The 17,920-nt window shown below is 42.4% G+C and overlaps 1 protein-coding gene across 1 annotated transcript in view; it reads left to right on the top strand.

Annotated features, from left to right (window-relative positions):
* Positions 1 to 17,920, top strand: part of KNDC1 (kinase non-catalytic C-lobe domain containing 1) — a 654,634-nt gene that overhangs the window by 241,172 nt on the left and 395,542 nt on the right. Inside the window, exons 4-5 of the mRNA XM_078640463.1 lie at positions 14,915 to 15,061; positions 17,624 to 17,741. Coding sequence (XP_078496589.1) covers positions 14,915 to 15,061; positions 17,624 to 17,741 — 265 coding nt within the window. The remainder of the gene's footprint in view (positions 1 to 14,914; positions 15,062 to 17,623; positions 17,742 to 17,920) is intronic.

Here is a 17,920-nt window from a genome sequence, read left to right as displayed (position 1 = left end):
GTCAGTGTTGCTCTGGTGGCCGCCACTGGCAGGAGGGACCCGACTCAGTGAAAGCAGGCCAGTGGCATGCCAGCCGCACACCACCTCTACACGGCCCCAGCTCTGCCACGGACAACACCAGTGCGCATGGGGCTTCGGGGAAGGCAAGGCCCCACAGTTCACAGCCACTGTCAACTAGCCCTCACTTACTTCGCCGGGCGGTACGGACACCTCCGGCAGCAGGATTAAGAGGTCTGCAGGGATATTGGCGATGGAGCTCTGCTTCACAAATCTGCCTCTATTCCTGTTTGAGCCACGCCCCCGTCTCAGAGGAATGTTGCTGCCTTGCAACAATGGTTCCTCCAAATTAACTTCTTATAAAAGAAAAAAAAATTGTAGCAACGTAGAAAGAACAGAGGTGGAAAAATGTCTAATGGAGCCCTGCATTTCAATAATTCAGGCAAGTTGCAGGTTCCAACAGAGACTGGCAGCTGGTGTGCATTTGCTGAAGATTGCTTGTGATTCACCTGCTGGCCTTGCTGCATCCGATTGAGGCTGCTTGTGATTCACATTCTTGGAACGCTGGGCTGACCTTTTTCATACTTGCCTTTTCTGTGCTTATCCTCTCTGTCCGGGTCTACAGCATGGTCAAGGATGAGAATAGTTGTCTCAGCATCGACCTCCACTGAGATTCCTATCGGAGTTTCTTTGCTTAGTAACTGAACCATGGCCATCGCGTTATGTGACTGAAATATCCACAATCTTGAGAAGCCTCAAGCCATCAGATGATAAAAACTGGGATAACTAAGGCATCCTCTGCAGCACTTGTTGTTTTAAAGCAAAAGCGTTTGGAAATCTGTATAAATGGACACCCTACTTCGTCTGTCTCCTTGGTCTATGCATAAACACTTAAGTCTTTATTTTTCAGTCAGAAAAATGTATGCAGGAAAGGTAGGATTCACTCATAATTTTGTGGTAAGGGGTGCTGTACAGTCGATAGTATAGAAGATCTTTCTCCTAAGAAACTACATGTAATCCTGGTTGTGCAGTCGGAGCTCCTCGCCATAAGTTTTCTAGCCTCTTGAAGTTAATGAGAAGTAATGTGTGCTCCTAGCAGAAAGGTAGTAAGTAGAGAGTGTCCCCAAAAACCTAGCATATGTAGACTAGACTGTTCATGGTTCTATCATCAAATCTGTTATAGCCAGAATTGTACATTAGACTTGGGGGAGGGGGAACTCAGCGCTGGGAAAAATGGCTCATTTGGGAAACAAAGTGACCAATTAAAATTTACAATTCCAAGCTTTCCTTGAGCAGCAGAAACTGCAGAGGTGCAAAAATGGAGGGGGTTACTAGCTAATGTGAATCTCTAGAGATAAAAAAAGCATTGGTAAATGCAATAGGTTTTGCCGATGTGATTAACAATAAGCAGTTTTTTGTTGTCAGTTGTAGCTTGGCAAGTTATTGAAACTCAGTTAAAGTGTTATGGCTTGTTTATTGAGAAAGAGCAATATATTATGATGTTACTGGTGGTAATATAAAGTGGGGAGAAGGTAAAGGGCGTAGGACAAAGAAAAAAAACATGTACCCGACAAGTACGCTTGAAATGGGTGCAGCTATGGGGAGATTAGGTGAAGAGAGGAGGAAAAACCAAAGAAGCACAGTGTAAGTACTGTTTTAAATCAAAACACCCTCATGGGAACATGACAAAAGTTTTAAAAGCTCACTGATATTTCTGTGCACATCAGGCAAATGCGCTCATGTCCCTTGGAATGCAGCACAAAAGGGACCTGATAAAATAGGAAAAGCATGTGGAGATAAAAATCACTCTCAGATGGATTTGTGCACTTCTTTCCACACTGCCGATATCAGAGAGCTGCAAGCCACCCTCCCAGGAGAGATAATTTACCTGGAAGGGGAGTAGCGGCGGCACCAGATGAGTAGGAATTGACCTGGCATGTGCTTCTAGCCAAGGGTGAAAAATGCAGGCACTAGCACATGCCAAGAGTCTTACAATCATGGCCCATCAGTCAGCTTGTAGCTTAGTGCGCAGATCCCTCGAGTCAGTAGAAGTGTGTCACTGCGATGCAAATCGAGGCTGGTTATACCGTTGAGCAGCTAAGTGACATAACCCAGGCACCCAGGCCACACAAAGCATGCCACATTGCTGTCAGTGTGCGCTTCAGGAGTGCTCTAAAAGAATGATGTTCAAAGAAAATATAGTGCAGCAGTATTTAAAAATACTTTTGATATGACTGCGAGCGGGGTCTCTGATGCTGCACTCCTGCAGGTGGCTGGTGCTTCGCTAGAATGGGTCCCTGCTTCAGCCCCGGAGGGACTGGTGAGTGCGCTGCTTGATTTGCAAACAAAAGAGAGCACTAGAGTGGGTCCCTGCTTCAGCCTCAGGTGGACTGGTGAGTGAGTGTTGCGATCAGGGCTTTGGCTTCCCACAAAGCACACAGAGTTTCTGACATGCTTAAAAGAAGTTCCACCAAAGGGTATAAAAACAGGGGCCATGGGACACTGATAAGAGAAGCAGATGAGGACCAGCAAGCAATAGTATGCTACAGCCAGTAGAAATGGAAGAAAAGTAAGTGGCAAGCACACAAACCAATAAAAAGTAAGGTCGGGATGTAAGCCCCTTTTAAGATTTATATTAAATACAATAAATCTCACAAGCACAGCGGAAGCAATGTGCAGGCAAATCCTAATCACAAGCACAGCACAATAGCTGTGCAAGCAAAACCTTAAAAGGTAGAAGAGAGGCGCCGCCCAACAGCAACCTCACCAGCAGAGTGTACGTCAATCCAATAAAGCCATGCATTTTACTGTGTACAAATAGAGCACAGCAGACCAGCGCTTACAGCTGGACTGGACGGGAGGCAGGCAGATGCAACAATACGGCACACGTCAGTGCTGCAACTTAAGGATAACCAGCTGCGCATGTGCCTGCTCACCAGCACACACTCTGATAATTCTTTGACATTTCAGTGTGCTGTGGCATTGACGGAGTGCTTTGTTAATGTGATATGCCCCTTACATATAGCACAGCTATTGGATCGACAGTAACATCAAACTGCATATTATGGCACCTTTATTGATTACTGGAGGGAAGAATAGTATTGGATTTACAGCACGCACACCTCTAGTGATATTGACAGAAAAGTGACATTCTGTACAATAAAAAGGTTTGTTATATGGTGGTAGCATGTGATGAATAGATTTCATGGTTTGGTCAATATGAAGCAGTCCATGTGTCTTTTAAACCACTAAATACATCAGACGTGTGAGACCAACCGAAGCAATGCAGCGGATTATCTATTAATTAAATAAAAGGATTGATTTACTTTGCTTGCGAGGGGCAGTAATTAGTGAGTTGGGATCATCCTGATATAACATTGTTTTAAAAAAGAGAGTGATTAAATTGGCACAGGCTTTGTTCTTGACCACATGGAAAACCCCAAGAAATCTGTAAATACCCTTCCAGTGACCATGAGAAATAAATATAAAAAGTGGAGTAGAAAGACCTAGGGCCCGATGTAGGTAATCCCAGATTACCGATTCTTAAATACCGAATCATACCGATTCTGTATTTAAGAACTGGCAATCGGGATGTAGGTATTTTTACCGACTCAATTAACAAATCGGTAAAAATCGGTAATTACCAAATCGGTATTTACAGATTCGTTAATCGCCATTGATTCCCATGGGCCTTGAGGCCCATTGGAATCAATGGCAATTACCGAATCGGTAAATACCTTTACGGTAAAATTACCGAATTTACAAGGGGGACAGGGTGTCACTTTGACACCCTGTTGCACCCCCGATTCTGGCTGGTGTGTAATGTGACACACATACATGCCCTTAGGGCATGTATGTGTGCTACATGGCACCGGTGTACATGCACAGATGTGCATGTACACCAAATATTATTTGATGGTAAATTATGAATCGGTAATGGCCTGTGGCACTGTTTAAAGTGCCACCTACATCTTGATTTACCGATTCAGTAACTTTACCGATTCGGTATTTTACCGAATCGGTAAATTTACTGAATCGGTACAATTTAGGCCACCTACATCTCCAATCCCAAATACCGGTCGGTAACGGCCGAAATCGGCCGTTACCGATCGGTATTTGGCGACCTACATTGGGCCCCTAGTGAGAGAAAGGAGGGACAGGAGAGGGAGAGTTTATGGAAGACAAGAGAGCTCTCAGGAGTGAGGCAAAGGGGGAGAATGATTCTTAATGAATAAGACAGGAGTTATTGGGGCGATGGCGCATAAGGAAGATTCGTAATGTTTGAGAGAGGAGAAATAAAGAAAGCCCATACAAGGGCAATGTCAGAGAATGAAATGCAGAAAGCAGGATCATGAGATTCAGGAAACAATACTGAATGCATTTCAAGTTTTTATTATTGTTCTGGCCTAACGGCCTTTCTAAACGCTTTCATTTATTCAAACCGTTATTGAGTGGCAACGCTTGAGTCCTCCTTTGAAATGGACTTTAAAATCTCTCCAGATTTGAACATGTGTCTGCCCTACATTGCTTTTTGGAAGAGTCCTTAATAAAAGACCCCCATAGGCATGCCCCTGCTGAGAAGGTTCGGTACTGTCACATTAGTGTATGGGAACCCTGCTGAGGATAGTTTGTAATGACCCATTAAGTGTATATGTTACAGTCAAAGTGTGAAATCCCGCATTCTATAGAATGCCTAGGTAATGTATAGACTGCCTGAAAATGCCTGAAAATCGAACGTCAAAGTATGAAATTATTGATATTTTATACATTGCCTAGGCATTGTATACTTTGCCGGATTGTCTGCCGGCAAAGTATATAATACTCCTAATCCTGTCATTTTATTCCCGCCCGGCAATGTGTGAAATCCGGCATTCTATAGAATGGCTAGGTAATGTATAGAATGCCTGAAAATCGAACGTCAAAGCATGAAATGATTGATATTTTATACATTGCCTAGGCATTGAATACTTTGCCGGATTGTCTGCCAGCAAAGTATATAATACACCTAATCCCAGAGACAGCACAAGTTATCAGCAAGCAAGAGGCAAAGAAAGCACAATTCAAAATGTCACTCTAGCCTTCCCTGCTGCAACAAGTAGGTCATGCCAGTTCTGCTTTGTGTTTCACCGGTAACACTATTCTGTTTGCATTCTTCTTTCAGTTGTGAAATGTATGTACAAGATCAAAGTGCCAAAATAGAAGGTGTTTTTGTGCTGCAACAAGTAGGTCATGCCAGTTCTGCTTTGTGTTTTACCGGTAACAATATTCTGTTCACATTCTTCTTTAAGTTGTGAAATGTATGTGCAAGATCAAAGTACCAAACTAGAAGGTGTTTTTGTGCTGCAACAAGTAGGTCATGCTAGTTCTGCTTTGTGTTTTGCCGGTAAGAATATTCTGTTCGCATTCTGTAGGTCATGCCAGTTCTGCTTTGTGTTTTACCTGTAACAATATTCTGTTTGCATTCTTCTTTAAGTCGTGAAATGTATGTAAAAGATCAAAGTGCCAAAATATAAGGTGTTTTTGTGTGAAGTATAAAAGTGAGTACAATTCCACGTGTTACTCCGGCCTTTCTTAGTGTAACAAGTACTTCAATCTCAGTTCTGCTTTCATTGTTTTCCGGTAAGAAAATCCTGTGCTTTATTTCGTAGTTTTGTTCTTTCAGTTTCAAATGCGTATTAATTAATAAAGGCTTCTCATCTTGTGCCCTTTTAACACTTTACGTAAATGGTACTGGTCAATCTGTATAGTGCCTAGGAATTGTATAGAATGCCTAGGAAAAGTATGTAACATTTTCACAAAAAACATATTTCCTAGCTTGCCTTGAAACCATCAGGCATTCTATACATTACCTAGTCATTCTATACAATACCGGGATTTAACACTTTGCCGAATGCCTAGGAATCTCATCTTGTGGCCTTTTAACACTTTGCGTAAATGGTACTGGTCATTCTGTATAATGCCTAGGAATTGTATAAAATGCCTAGGAAAAGTATGTAACAGTTTCACAAAATACTTATATTTCATAGTTTGCCGAAAACCATCAGGCATTCTATACATTACCTAGGCATTCTATACAATACCGGGATTTCACACTTTGACTGTAACATATACATAGAAACTCTTTGTGTTGCTACTGACCTACTGAAGTAGTGGCTCTGTCCATGAAATGTTTTTTGAAAAAGTAATTTTTCAAAATTAAAAATTGTTCTTTTTTTTTTTTTTTTAATATTTCTCCAAATATTGGTAAACTTGTCTGTTTAGAAAAAAGTGGCTGCACATTCTAAAGTCCTGATGAAGACACAAGATTTGTCGAAACGCGTTGACACAGCCCAAGTTTACCAATATTTGGAGAAATATTTAAAAAAAAAAAAAAAAAAAAAAAAAAAAAGAACAATTTTTTATTACGCTTTCTTTCCTGGTTTTAACAATGTATCATGGAATTGTCACTCATAATTAATGTATCAAATGCTCTATTGTATATATCCAATACACAAAGTGATATTTACTAACCTTTTTTTAAAACATCAAAATTAAAAAATAATTTTTTATATCATATCAGTCTATTGCACTATTTGTTGTTTTATTCTTTGTTTATTTATCATATGTTGTTCACAATATGTGTTGTGAATTAGCCAGCTTCTTGTAGCTAAAGTCTGCCTGGGCGTATACTTTTTCAAAAAACTTTTGTTTCCCTGACCCAGGAGTCGATCCTTAACAGGGGGTCCCTGATACTTACATCTGTCCATAAAATGTACACAACATCTCTTAAGAGATGATGATTTCCAAAAATGTTATGACATGATTTCTAGGGCTCACGAAGGGCTGCCTACCAGCTACCTCGGACCACAAAGCCTTAGTCCTACCCCAAATAACCTTTGCCACTGTAGTGAAGTTTTGTATAAGGACCCCATTTATGCACTATACCCTAGTGAAACAAATGTGCCTAAAAGTATTGCCTGCATGTTATAAATATTAGTGTTAGCATGTATTTAGACATTGATATTTGAAGGGTATGTTGGAGCTGTAATAATATGAGAACACGTATAGGTGCAGTGGCATTCTGCACAGATTACTTTAATGTGGAGAAGCAGAACCTTGTTTGTCAACTGATGACCTTATTATGAAGTAAACTATAAGCGAAACGCGTGCAGGGGATTGTTGAAGAGGTACCATGGAAGATAAGGGGCACACACAGAAAATGCAGAAATATATTGTGAAGAAAAGAACTTGGATAATAGGTTCAGATGAAGAAGAGTGGTAAAAATATCATGAAGTTCAGCGACCCTTCGCAAGTCGTAGAGGCGTTGTGCAATCTGGTAAACTGTGAAGAGAAAAGGACTGGAATCATAGCAGAAGTTTGTTGTGTAATGATGGTGGGGATGGATGAGGAGAATTAAATGTTATGTAGCTTGAGGGTGGAGGGAAGCAAGTGACATTTGGCAGATGTTGCTTTTTCCTGATAGATCTGAAGCTATACATGTGAAAGGTGTTGATGATGGTGAAGAGCAAGATAAGTGGCTCAAAAATATGAATGTGCTCACTGATCTTTCATTCCTCACACAATCCTCACATTTTCTGTGTGCCCTAGTTAGGGAAAAAACAACATAGAAAAATTGCAAACAACATGGTTTCAGCTGGCTTGACAGTGCTTTATTTTGCACCCCAGTTGTTTCTCAAAATTAAACGATTCCTACCTCACATGGTATTCTGGGTCCACAATCCAGACCACTGTATTACCTCACACAGGATACTAACAATAAGTTAATCACTGGTTTCTCTGAGCTGTCATTCTCACTAGTTAAGTGGCCCTAAAGCAGAGGTTTGAACAAAACACCTCGGGCCTGAATCACGTTTTCGTAGACAATTGACATGCAAACTGCGCTGAAGTCACAAGAATGGTGTTCAAAGCGAAATACAGCAAAGCAATAGTTAGCTAGAGTGGGTCCCTGCTTCAGCCCTGGAGGCACAGGTGAATACGTTGCTCAAAAGGAAGAAATAGAGTAGGTTGCAATTGGAGTATTTTGCTTCCCACAAAGCAGATAGAGGGGCTGACATGCTTAAACAAAGTTCCAGCAAAGCAGATGAAAACAGTACATGGGTCAGAGAAGACCAATAAGAGAAGTACATGAGGAACAACAAGAAATATTAGGCTACAGCCTTTAGAAACAGACGAAATATAAGTTGCAAGCACACAAACCAATGAAAAGCAAGGCCGGGATGTAAGCCTCTTTTAAGATTTATATTAAATATAATTGATTACACAACCGCAGTGCAAACGAAACCTGAATAGGTCTCAGATCGTCTGAATCCATGAAACAGTGACACAGGACCCAATCAGGGATAGCTGTCTTTAGAAAGTAAAAATGTATAAATAAATATAGTAAAATAGCTATCTTTGTTGGATGGTATGATAGAGCGCACAGGTCACCCGACTCAGTTTACCATACTCACCTGGGCCCATAAAACAACACAACTTATTGTGAGTTTAATCAGGTAACCTGTGCACTTACTCTAATCAGTGATTTATGAATGTCAATTAGGACCTATACCATTGACTTACCAATCCTCGTCATCGGTACCTAAAGTCCTAAGGGATCAAAGGAGTTTAGAATAATAGGTAGAGTAATAACAGTTGCACTCATGTAATAACCACAAACCCGGGAAAGATTTAAACTCTTTATCTAAATTTCTTAAATGTCTTAATCCAAATATTAAACATCAGAAATCTTTCAATCAAGAAAATAATGATTAGAATGAAAATATGCAGAGTTTTTATAAAGCAAACATTACGCGATTGACATTAGGCTGGGAAGAGAGAAGGAAACAATACAATGACATATCCGCATAGAATATTTACCTAATATGGCGTGAAGAACTAACCCTGGCCACGGGTCAGTTTAAAGGACAGAACCCCGAAAGTGCAGGCACCATAAAGGCAAGCAGGTGCAGATCAGAATCAGGACAGGTAAATCCAAATTGGATCAGGACAGGACCACCACAGGCTAAGACCGGCACCCGCAGTTAAAGTTGCAACGCCTGCTTTACTCCCTCTCTGCAGCTAACAGCCAGAACCCGGTAAGAGTTATCGATCTTTTCGACAAAGTGCTTCGCCAGCACTTCAGCTCTCAAACCCCGATCTGGGTTTCGAACCTTCTGACACAGGGCTCCGCCAGCACCTCTGCTCCCGATCACCTATTGAGTACGATGGGTCAGTGACAGGTCAGCTATTCGGACAAGTCGGACAAATTAACTAACTAAGCCTACCCTAGTTATACTATTTTCCAGGTCAGTGTACCACCCCTCAATGTTGCAAGTGTAAGGATTCCCAATTTTGATTGGACAAAAGGATGAGGAGAGGTCATCATACCATACCAAAATGAAACTTTTAGAATGAATATTAATGTTGGCGTTCCAGCCCATCAATTTATTTTCCCATGCCACAGCTTGAGTTTTCTTGCAAACTTTGCACATGCGTGGTGTGGGTTTCAAAATGGAGTCACAGATAAATTTCAGGCCCAAACACGAGCTGATAGTAAAGCAGAAAAGAAACAGTTTTAGAACAAAGAATAAATGAATGCACTGTATACCACTTATCTCTACTCTATTCCCATAACTTTATATTTAACTATTGCGTTAGAGATTAGCAGAGCGAACAGCTTAGCAAAAGCAGCAGTGCAAGCTTCATGCATGCTGTAACACAGAGCAGCCATCTTAGTTCTAGTGTGCAGAAGCAATAGATTCCTTCCAAAGCAGAAAGTATGTCATGTCACGTGAGTGTGACAGAAGCATGTGCAGCAAGAAATCCCGCTTAGCAGCGGCCATATTAATGCAAGTGGATTATCGTTAGTGAAAGCACATATGCAAGCTTCACCTAGATGTCATGTAATGCAATATTAATAGGACAAAACATGTTGATTAGTACATTAACGTTATGTTGAGAAGACTGAATACAAGCAAGTCTCATTACGTGCGAAACCTCGCTCCATCAGTATGTTTCCTAGGAATACCTTTTAGAAAAGAGGTGATGGTCTCTTTCGGAGAGATGTACTCACACAAAGGTTTCAAGTTCACATTTGATACACCGCATAAGTGTTACTAAAAATGAATCTTCTAAGTCTGGCGGGACGTTTTCCATTTTGTTGATCAATCGTTAGAGGAGGAGCTACTAGTGGTGCAATGGCACGGGGGTCCAAAGGGGCAGGAGGCCAAGTCTGCAATACAGCATCTGCTGCAGTTATTATGATGGATCATTATTATTTTTATTTCTGAGGGGACGGTCTTGCTGCCCAACACTTCCCAATTTGTTGGTGTGAAGGGGAGAGGGGGAAGGAGGTTGCAACACTGCCACACCAAGAAAGGCAGGCCCCAAGAAGAAAAAAAAGCACACTCAGATCATTGTTGATTTTTCCTACACTACACACATGTGGTGAGCTTGTGGTGTAATTACATTTTATGTGAAATCTGCTATATTCTTTTTTAACATAGCAGTTCTGTCTCTCTTTGCCTTACAATAATTTAATAATAGATCATGCTAATCTACAATACTTTTGATGTGTTCCATCTTTTATTTGTTGCATGACGTTCATATTTCAAAGGGTATAAAATACATGATTTTGATGACTTTCCTGATTTTTTAGCTGTCTTGGTATAAAGGTCCCGGCCAGGTCAGTAAAATACTGGCCAGGGGGTACACTATGTATGAGTAGTTCATCCAGTTCATGCTTTTGTCTTTGCATCCTGGGATTTGTAGTCCTATTGGTCCAATTATAAAGTCAGGATTACCAGTCCCAGAATGCAAAGAAAATAGCTGGACTGGATGAGCACTTGCGTATGGCACTGGGAAATGTGAGAGCTCCATGACCCCATGCTCTTCAAGTTAGCACATCTCCCATTCCTAGAGCGCTAAGGATTCCCAGACCATATATTACTACCTCATCCAGCCCAAGACTGTTTCTTTCTATTCTGAGATCTGTAGTCCTGTTTTGCCCATTATAAAAGCATGACTACAAATCCCAGAGTACAAAGAATAATCCTGGACAAAACACATTAGTCACAGATGCGCATGTGAAGCTTGAAAGTGCTGTATTCCTTAAGAACCAGAGTCTGAGTGCTTATGGCTGAGTTGCTCTAGTTCTCTGTCAACAATAATGATCCATCATTTGTCAGTCAACTGTGCAAAACTCTCGTGTTTCCCAGGTCCATGTGTGAATAACTGTGGATTTCTCCATCCTTGATGTTCCCTTGCCCCTGGGCAGATTTGGATTTGTCAATGCAATCCGTGATATTGGCCAGCTACATGTTCATCTACGGAGGCGAGATCCTCATGCTGCTCTGCCAGCCTTCTTCGAGCCAGTGCAGAATGTCGCTACCAGTTATCTATTCTCCCCTGCATTGAGCTGCTTTTCTGTCCTGTCTGACTCCGAAACACACAGGGCAGAGTACTCTTAGTGCTCAAACTCCTGCTCATCTAATGCTGTGCTCTGCCAGTGCCAAGTGGTCCCATCTCTCTTTTATGAATATCTCCATGTAGGCCAAACACGTTGTATCAGTTCTTTCATCCTTTAAAAACAAAACAAAAACAAAATCCAATAAGTCCATTTGGTTTAACTGGAGCATAGTGAGTCTGAAGTATCCAGAATGTCTTGCTATGGTAAATGAAATCCTCTGCCCTGAATCATGGTGCTCAGCATACAAGAATCTGACTGGCATTCTTGTTCATGAGAACTTGAACCATCCTTAGAGTTGTAGACAACAGTTAGTGTTGGAAATCCAAATATGTCCTGGGATTAAATGATGTTACAAGGGCCAAGTAGAGGGTGCTGCCAGCTGATGGAATCATTCGGCATTATGCTAGAAACTTCATGCCCTTACGTGTCTGACTCATGTTGTGGTTGGCCTGGAAATGGGGCACTCTGTCTTTAACCCCTTCGGGGCGGATGACGAGCTCAGCTCGTCATGGGCGTAACCTGCGCTACGCGGATGACGAGCTGAGCTCGTCACGTAACGCAGGTTTTTTTAAAATGCAGCGCGCAGCGGGAAAACCGCTAGCGCGCATGCGGTTAATATCAAGCGCTCCTCCAGCCATTGCATGCCTGCCTGTAATACGAGTAAATTCTCTTTATATCGCTGTGTGTCTGCGGTTGCAGCTGCTAGGGAACGGTGGGGGTGGAAGGTTACAAAAATAGAAAAGAAAAGGAAGACTTAACTTGTGAACACTGGCCGCCGTCTCTCCTCCATCCTTCTGTCCATGACGCACAGAAGCACACAAGCTCCTCTAGCCAATTACAACACTGCTGTCATCAGCATGACAGCAGTGTTGTGATTGGTCTGAGAGCTGTGGTTTGGTGCTCAGGTGGGAGTGTGAGCCTGTGCATGTTCTCCAACCAGCCTGTGCAATACAGCCAGGTGGAGAACATGATAAGCGCGTCAATGACATAGTTTTACACATGAGTTTCATACAGTTGCTATCATTGGCTGATATGTAGTAAGGTACACATTGATGATAATGATTTTGATATGTTGGTTATCAATAATAACAGTTGTAATTATATTAATACATCTAACAATATAAATATGCCTCGTATTATAACTTCGTCTCATTAAGTCCCATGCCATTTGGACATCATATGTCATATAAAGTGGTGGGCCACTAATAATCAGCTCCAAATGTTGCAGATTGTATGGGGTCTGAGACATTTTCCCCTCGGCATAGTACTCCTAAATAAATTGTTCATGGAAATGTTCCCCTTGATCAACCTGCTGATGGACCTCTATCTCGTGAAGAACTTGGCCATGTACGAGATTCTTAGAGCTACCGGCGAATTAATGTTTGGGTAGTGAAATAATTAAGAGTGCACTTTATACCGCCCCAATTTCCATACTCAAACATTTCTGGACCTTGTTTTTATTCAGGCTGCTGTTTCCACATTACCTGGCATTTTAGGACTAGGATATAACACCTTACCCCTCATTACAAGTTTTGCTCTATTAGTGACATGGACAGACGCTGAGGTTTCAGCTCGATTCGGGCTCACATAAAATGCAGGAATACAGCACCCTGGGGAAATTCATTAGACGTTTTTCAAGAGTGTTTGGACACGTGCCAAGACTGTCAGAATTATATGAAGAAATGGATATATAATCACCAATATTCTTGTCAATTTCTCATTCCTCCGGGGAAAGCTTGTACTAATCTCCTAATTCTGCCTCTTGGAATTACTGAACCCACAGATGTCAGTAATTTCAGGCGCTGATTTATCAATGCCGATTTCCCGCAGCAATTTATAAGAGCTCTGTTGTGTTTTTCAGTGTAGAGGATGAGAGAACGGATACAGGGATGGAAATGTGTCTCACTGGAAAGAGCCGAGTTTCTACTATCTAATTAAAGATATCGTTCATCGGAGTTTCCCGTGGCTAGAATGCTCATGATTTGTCCTTCTAATTTCTAATTTAAAATGCTTGTAAAGCGCAGCATACACCTTGCGGTTTCTTGGCGCTGAAGGTTCAGTGGCTGAGGGGAGGGAAGACCGGGGAGAAAATTTAGGCGGGGAAAGCCTGGCTAAATAGGAAAGTTTTCAAGTCTCCACGGAAAGAAAGGTACTGAGTTGCGGAACGGAGGTTATCAGGGAGAGAGTTCCAAAAGGAAGGGGCCAGAGTAGAGAAATTGGATCCACCCCATTTTTTGCGCGAGAAACGGGGGATCAGGAGAAGGGACTTGGAGGAGGACCGGAGGTTTCTTGCAGGGACGTAGGGTTTGATAAGTGAAGTGATGAAAGCAGGGGCAGTGCCCTGACGGGCCTGGAAAACCATGCACCCGATTTTGAAGAGGGAACGTTGTTTCACGGGGAGCCAGTGGAGTTTCTTTAGGAGGGGGGTGGAGTGGTGATAACGTGGGAGGCCAAATATCAGTCTGGCCGCCTGGTTCTGGATGGCTTGGAGTCTACGCAAACTATAGGCAGGGATGCCATGGAAAAGAGCGTTGGCGTAGTCCAAACGCGAGATTACCAGGGCGGCCATGATGGTCTTGAGGGCCTGAGGGGTGAAGAAGCGGGAGACAGAGCGGATGGTTCGAAGAGTGAGGAAACAGGAGGAAACCACGAAGCTGATGTGTGAGTGAAGAGTGAGCTGATTGTTCATTTTTACACCCAGTGTTTTGACAGTGGTGGAGGGGGAGGGTGCAGGGCCGAGAGAGGGGGGCCAGAAAAGAGAGTTCCAGGGACTGGACGAACCACCAGTGAGAACCAGCTCAGTTTTATCAGGGTTCAGTTTAAGGTGGTTGTGATTCATCCAGTCCCTGATGAATGTCATAGTAGACTGGAAATTGGAGACCGAGAGAGAAGAGGGGGACAGATCAAAGATGAGCTGGAGGTCATCCGCGTAGTTGAAGACGGTGACCTCCAGCTGCTGGAGAGCAAAGATGAGAGGGAAGATATAGAGATTGAAGAGAAGGGGGGAGAGGGAGGAACCCTGGGGAACACCGCAAGTGACAGGGAGGGGAGTGGAGGTGAAGTCGCCTAGACGGACCGCCTGGGTGCGGTCCCTCAGAAAGGAGGAGAGCCAGACAAGGGCTGATCCCCCGATGCCAGCCGCCTTGACACGGGTGAGTAGGATGGTATGGTCCACCGTGTCAAAGGCGGCGGAAAGATCGAGGAGGACCAGTGCCTGGTGGTTGTTGTCATCCATGCCCTTTCTGAGGTTGTCTAGGACGGCGACTACGACCGATTCTGTTGAGTGCCTGGGGCGGAATCCTGCCTGACGAGAAGCCAGCCCCCCATTAGCCTCAATGTGGGTGCTCAGAGCCGCGGTAACATGGCGTTCCATCACCTTGCCCAGAAAGGGCAGCAGGGAGATGTTGTATCCTTGTGTTGTTATAGTACATTGTTAGAAATGCCAATATTTGTTGTCTTTTTTTCTGCAGGCCCATGTGTATTCATTAGGCGCCACACTTCAGGCAGCAATTGAATATGTGGTGGACCCGGAGGTGGAACCAGAGATTAGTCGTAATGTATGGATTCTGTTGGAACACATGCAAGACCCGATCCCATCAAACAGGCCGGATATTGAGGTACAGGAATATTCTGTAAATATCTTTAAAAGAGTCCCAAAAGTATTAGCGGTTGAGTGCATACGGTGTTCTAGTAAAATAGCTTGCACAAATCACCTTTGGTCAGTTACTAATGTGGAACTAGGCACCATATTATTCCTTCATTCCATCAGTAAATAGCTTTGCTATCTTAAACTTGCCAGGTTCATAAGTTATCTTTTTGAGGCACGTGGTAACCTGTTATCTAAAAGGAAGGTCAACACATATACTTAAATGCTCACTGACCTGGAAGCCTAACGGGTAAACACTGCTTTTTCCCCCTTTTTTACTGAGATCCATAAAGAATTAGCGAACATTGCTCTATATAATACCCAATATACAAAGACAAACTGGTCCACGGAGATGTCCTACGAATCAAAAATAAGGTCTGCAGTGGTCGTGTATATTTTTTTTGTGTGCATTACAGTGGGTGTTTTCCAAACTTCTGAAAATGAGCAGGAATTACTGTTTATGCATTTTGCTGCATGAAAAACTTGCTGGAGATATTTGATTTTACAAAACACATTAAGAGGTATCATTTTTAGTTTTGCAGCACAGTCACTGACAAAAAGCGATGTACGCAGGCATTTTCACTTGTTCGTGTTTTTCAGAGTACTAGAAGGACATAACAGCTTTGCTGGCCTCAAGAGGTGGAGAGCAGGGGAAATGTCAATTGTGTTCATGTTGAGAATCTCTGGTTATTGGGGGATAGTTGTAACAAGCGGAATGGGAAAGCAACACAAAAGTGTGGGGGGATGATTTGGGCCTACCATATATATGTTAACACTTCTTAAGTGTATGTGTTTAGAAAGGGGACCCTGGATTACTTGTTTCACACATGTAAATGTACAGGAATTTATATAGCGCAAATCACCAAGCGGTTTCTAAGTGCTTGCTTAGGGAACCCGTCCTGGTATTCCCCTGTGAGATAACCCCGGCAGGGTATCCGCAAGGTGAAAGCCAGGCATCCCACCGCGAGGGGCCGTTGTGGAGATTAAGCAAGCTATTGCCCAGAGTCGCAGAGTGTGAACCCGTGAATTGAGTAGGCACCGGAGCGAGAATTGTCGAGTCCATGGACATTTTAGGACTTAAGACCCCGCCAAGCCGGGAATTGAACCCTGGTCCCGGGCTGACCTCTGCTTCCAGGTCTGCCTCCTCTAACCAGTGAGCCACACTTCTCCAAATGACTTATGTAAGCATTTAAACTACACTGCGCCTGCAGGCGACGAGGTAGCAGTATTTACGAGCACAATCACGCAGAGGCATTCAGGAACATAGTATAGGTCACAGATTTGTATTTTGAGTAAGGTAGCTCAGTGGGTAAATTATTAATTTATTAGGGATGATTGGTGGGTTCAATTGAACTACTGGCAGGTCTTGCTCTTCTTTATAAATTGCCTTTTCTGTTAAATCACTGCTGTACTTGGCCGCTAGGTATTGCAATCTTGTTTTAGTACACCACTCTGAGGAAGAGATTATCTGATTCACACTCTCTTTAATCAAAGGTAACCACATTGAGACAGTTTACATAGACAATCAAGTGCATTGTACATTTTAATCCAGAGGAAATGCGATGAGTCATGGCTTGTTATGATTTGATTTGGGAAGTACAGACACACAATCAGGGAGAGAACCATGCACATTTAACCTCTTTCTAATCAGCAGATGCAAACTATGCAAAGAACCGCTAGAAATCCCATACATTACAGCTCTTATTTCCACTCACAGTAACCCATAGGAGCCACAACTGTTGCTCACGCTGTCTTCTCTTTACAGCCCTTGTTTACCTTCTGCTAGAAGTCTCAGTCCATGGTACTTATAGAAATTCCTAAAGCAAGCTTCATTGGCTATATCATTGCTCTTCCTGCCAACACCACCCTCATGCCAAAAATGCGGGCATGCAGGAGCAGAGGAAAATCGCAATTCTGATCATTCAAGCTGATACAAAATTCAGTAAACAGTTAACCTGAAAATATTCCCTGAATCCCTTCCTTGCCCAACTACCCCTTGATACGGACCTTAACATTTTTTTAGTTCTGTAATCTGGAAAACATACACACATTTCTTATCACTGACCAGAATTTCCCTAACAATTGCATAATTGTAACCTGCAGAATATGTCGCTGGCCGCAATAGCTGTGAACCAGCATAGAGCTATAAAAAACTGTAAGACAAGCTTCCATCCTGGTCTTGCCACCCAGATAAACAATACGATGTTCAGCGGATCGGTCACCCTCACAAAAGTCCTATCCAGTGAAGCAGACACACTTTCCTTCTAGTAATTATCTTGTAAAGCTAAGCCAAGTCCCTGAACCGATAATAAGGTTGACTCAAAACCAAATTGTAGGGCATGTGCCCATTTCCTCACTAACCATCCTGACCCCACCACCACTGCTCCTGTTTCCGGGTTACATTTCCTCTTTCTCTATTCCTATAATGGAGTAAGGGTCAGATGGCCGCAATGTCTAAAATACTTTTTGAAAATTTGAATGTCATTTAGCAACAATGTTATGATTTATTTTAACGTGTTGATTATTTACACAGAGCGTCATCTCATTGTGTGAAGAGCGAATGGATTATTGTTCTTCCTTGAACATTTGTCGAAGTCTCTCTGCTATTGGAAGAAGAGTACTTTCCATTGAATCTGTGGCTGCCTTTCAAGGTAAAACGATTTAGTGATCACTTAGTTATGAAATGTCGAAATCTGTATAAAATGTTACCATTCAGAGAGGATGTTAAAGTAAGAATGGTGAATATATAAAGCCTTCAATTTTAATTGTGTTTATACGCAAATGCTTTCAATAGTAATAACAAATAAGGATACATATACAGGTTTTGAAG

Source organism: Lissotriton helveticus, chromosome 5_1, assembly GCF_964261635.1.
Source record: "Lissotriton helveticus chromosome 5_1, aLisHel1.1, whole genome shotgun sequence".
Lineage (NCBI taxonomy): Eukaryota > Metazoa > Chordata > Amphibia > Caudata > Salamandridae > Lissotriton > Lissotriton helveticus.
This window is presented reverse-complemented; position numbering and strand designations above follow the sequence as displayed.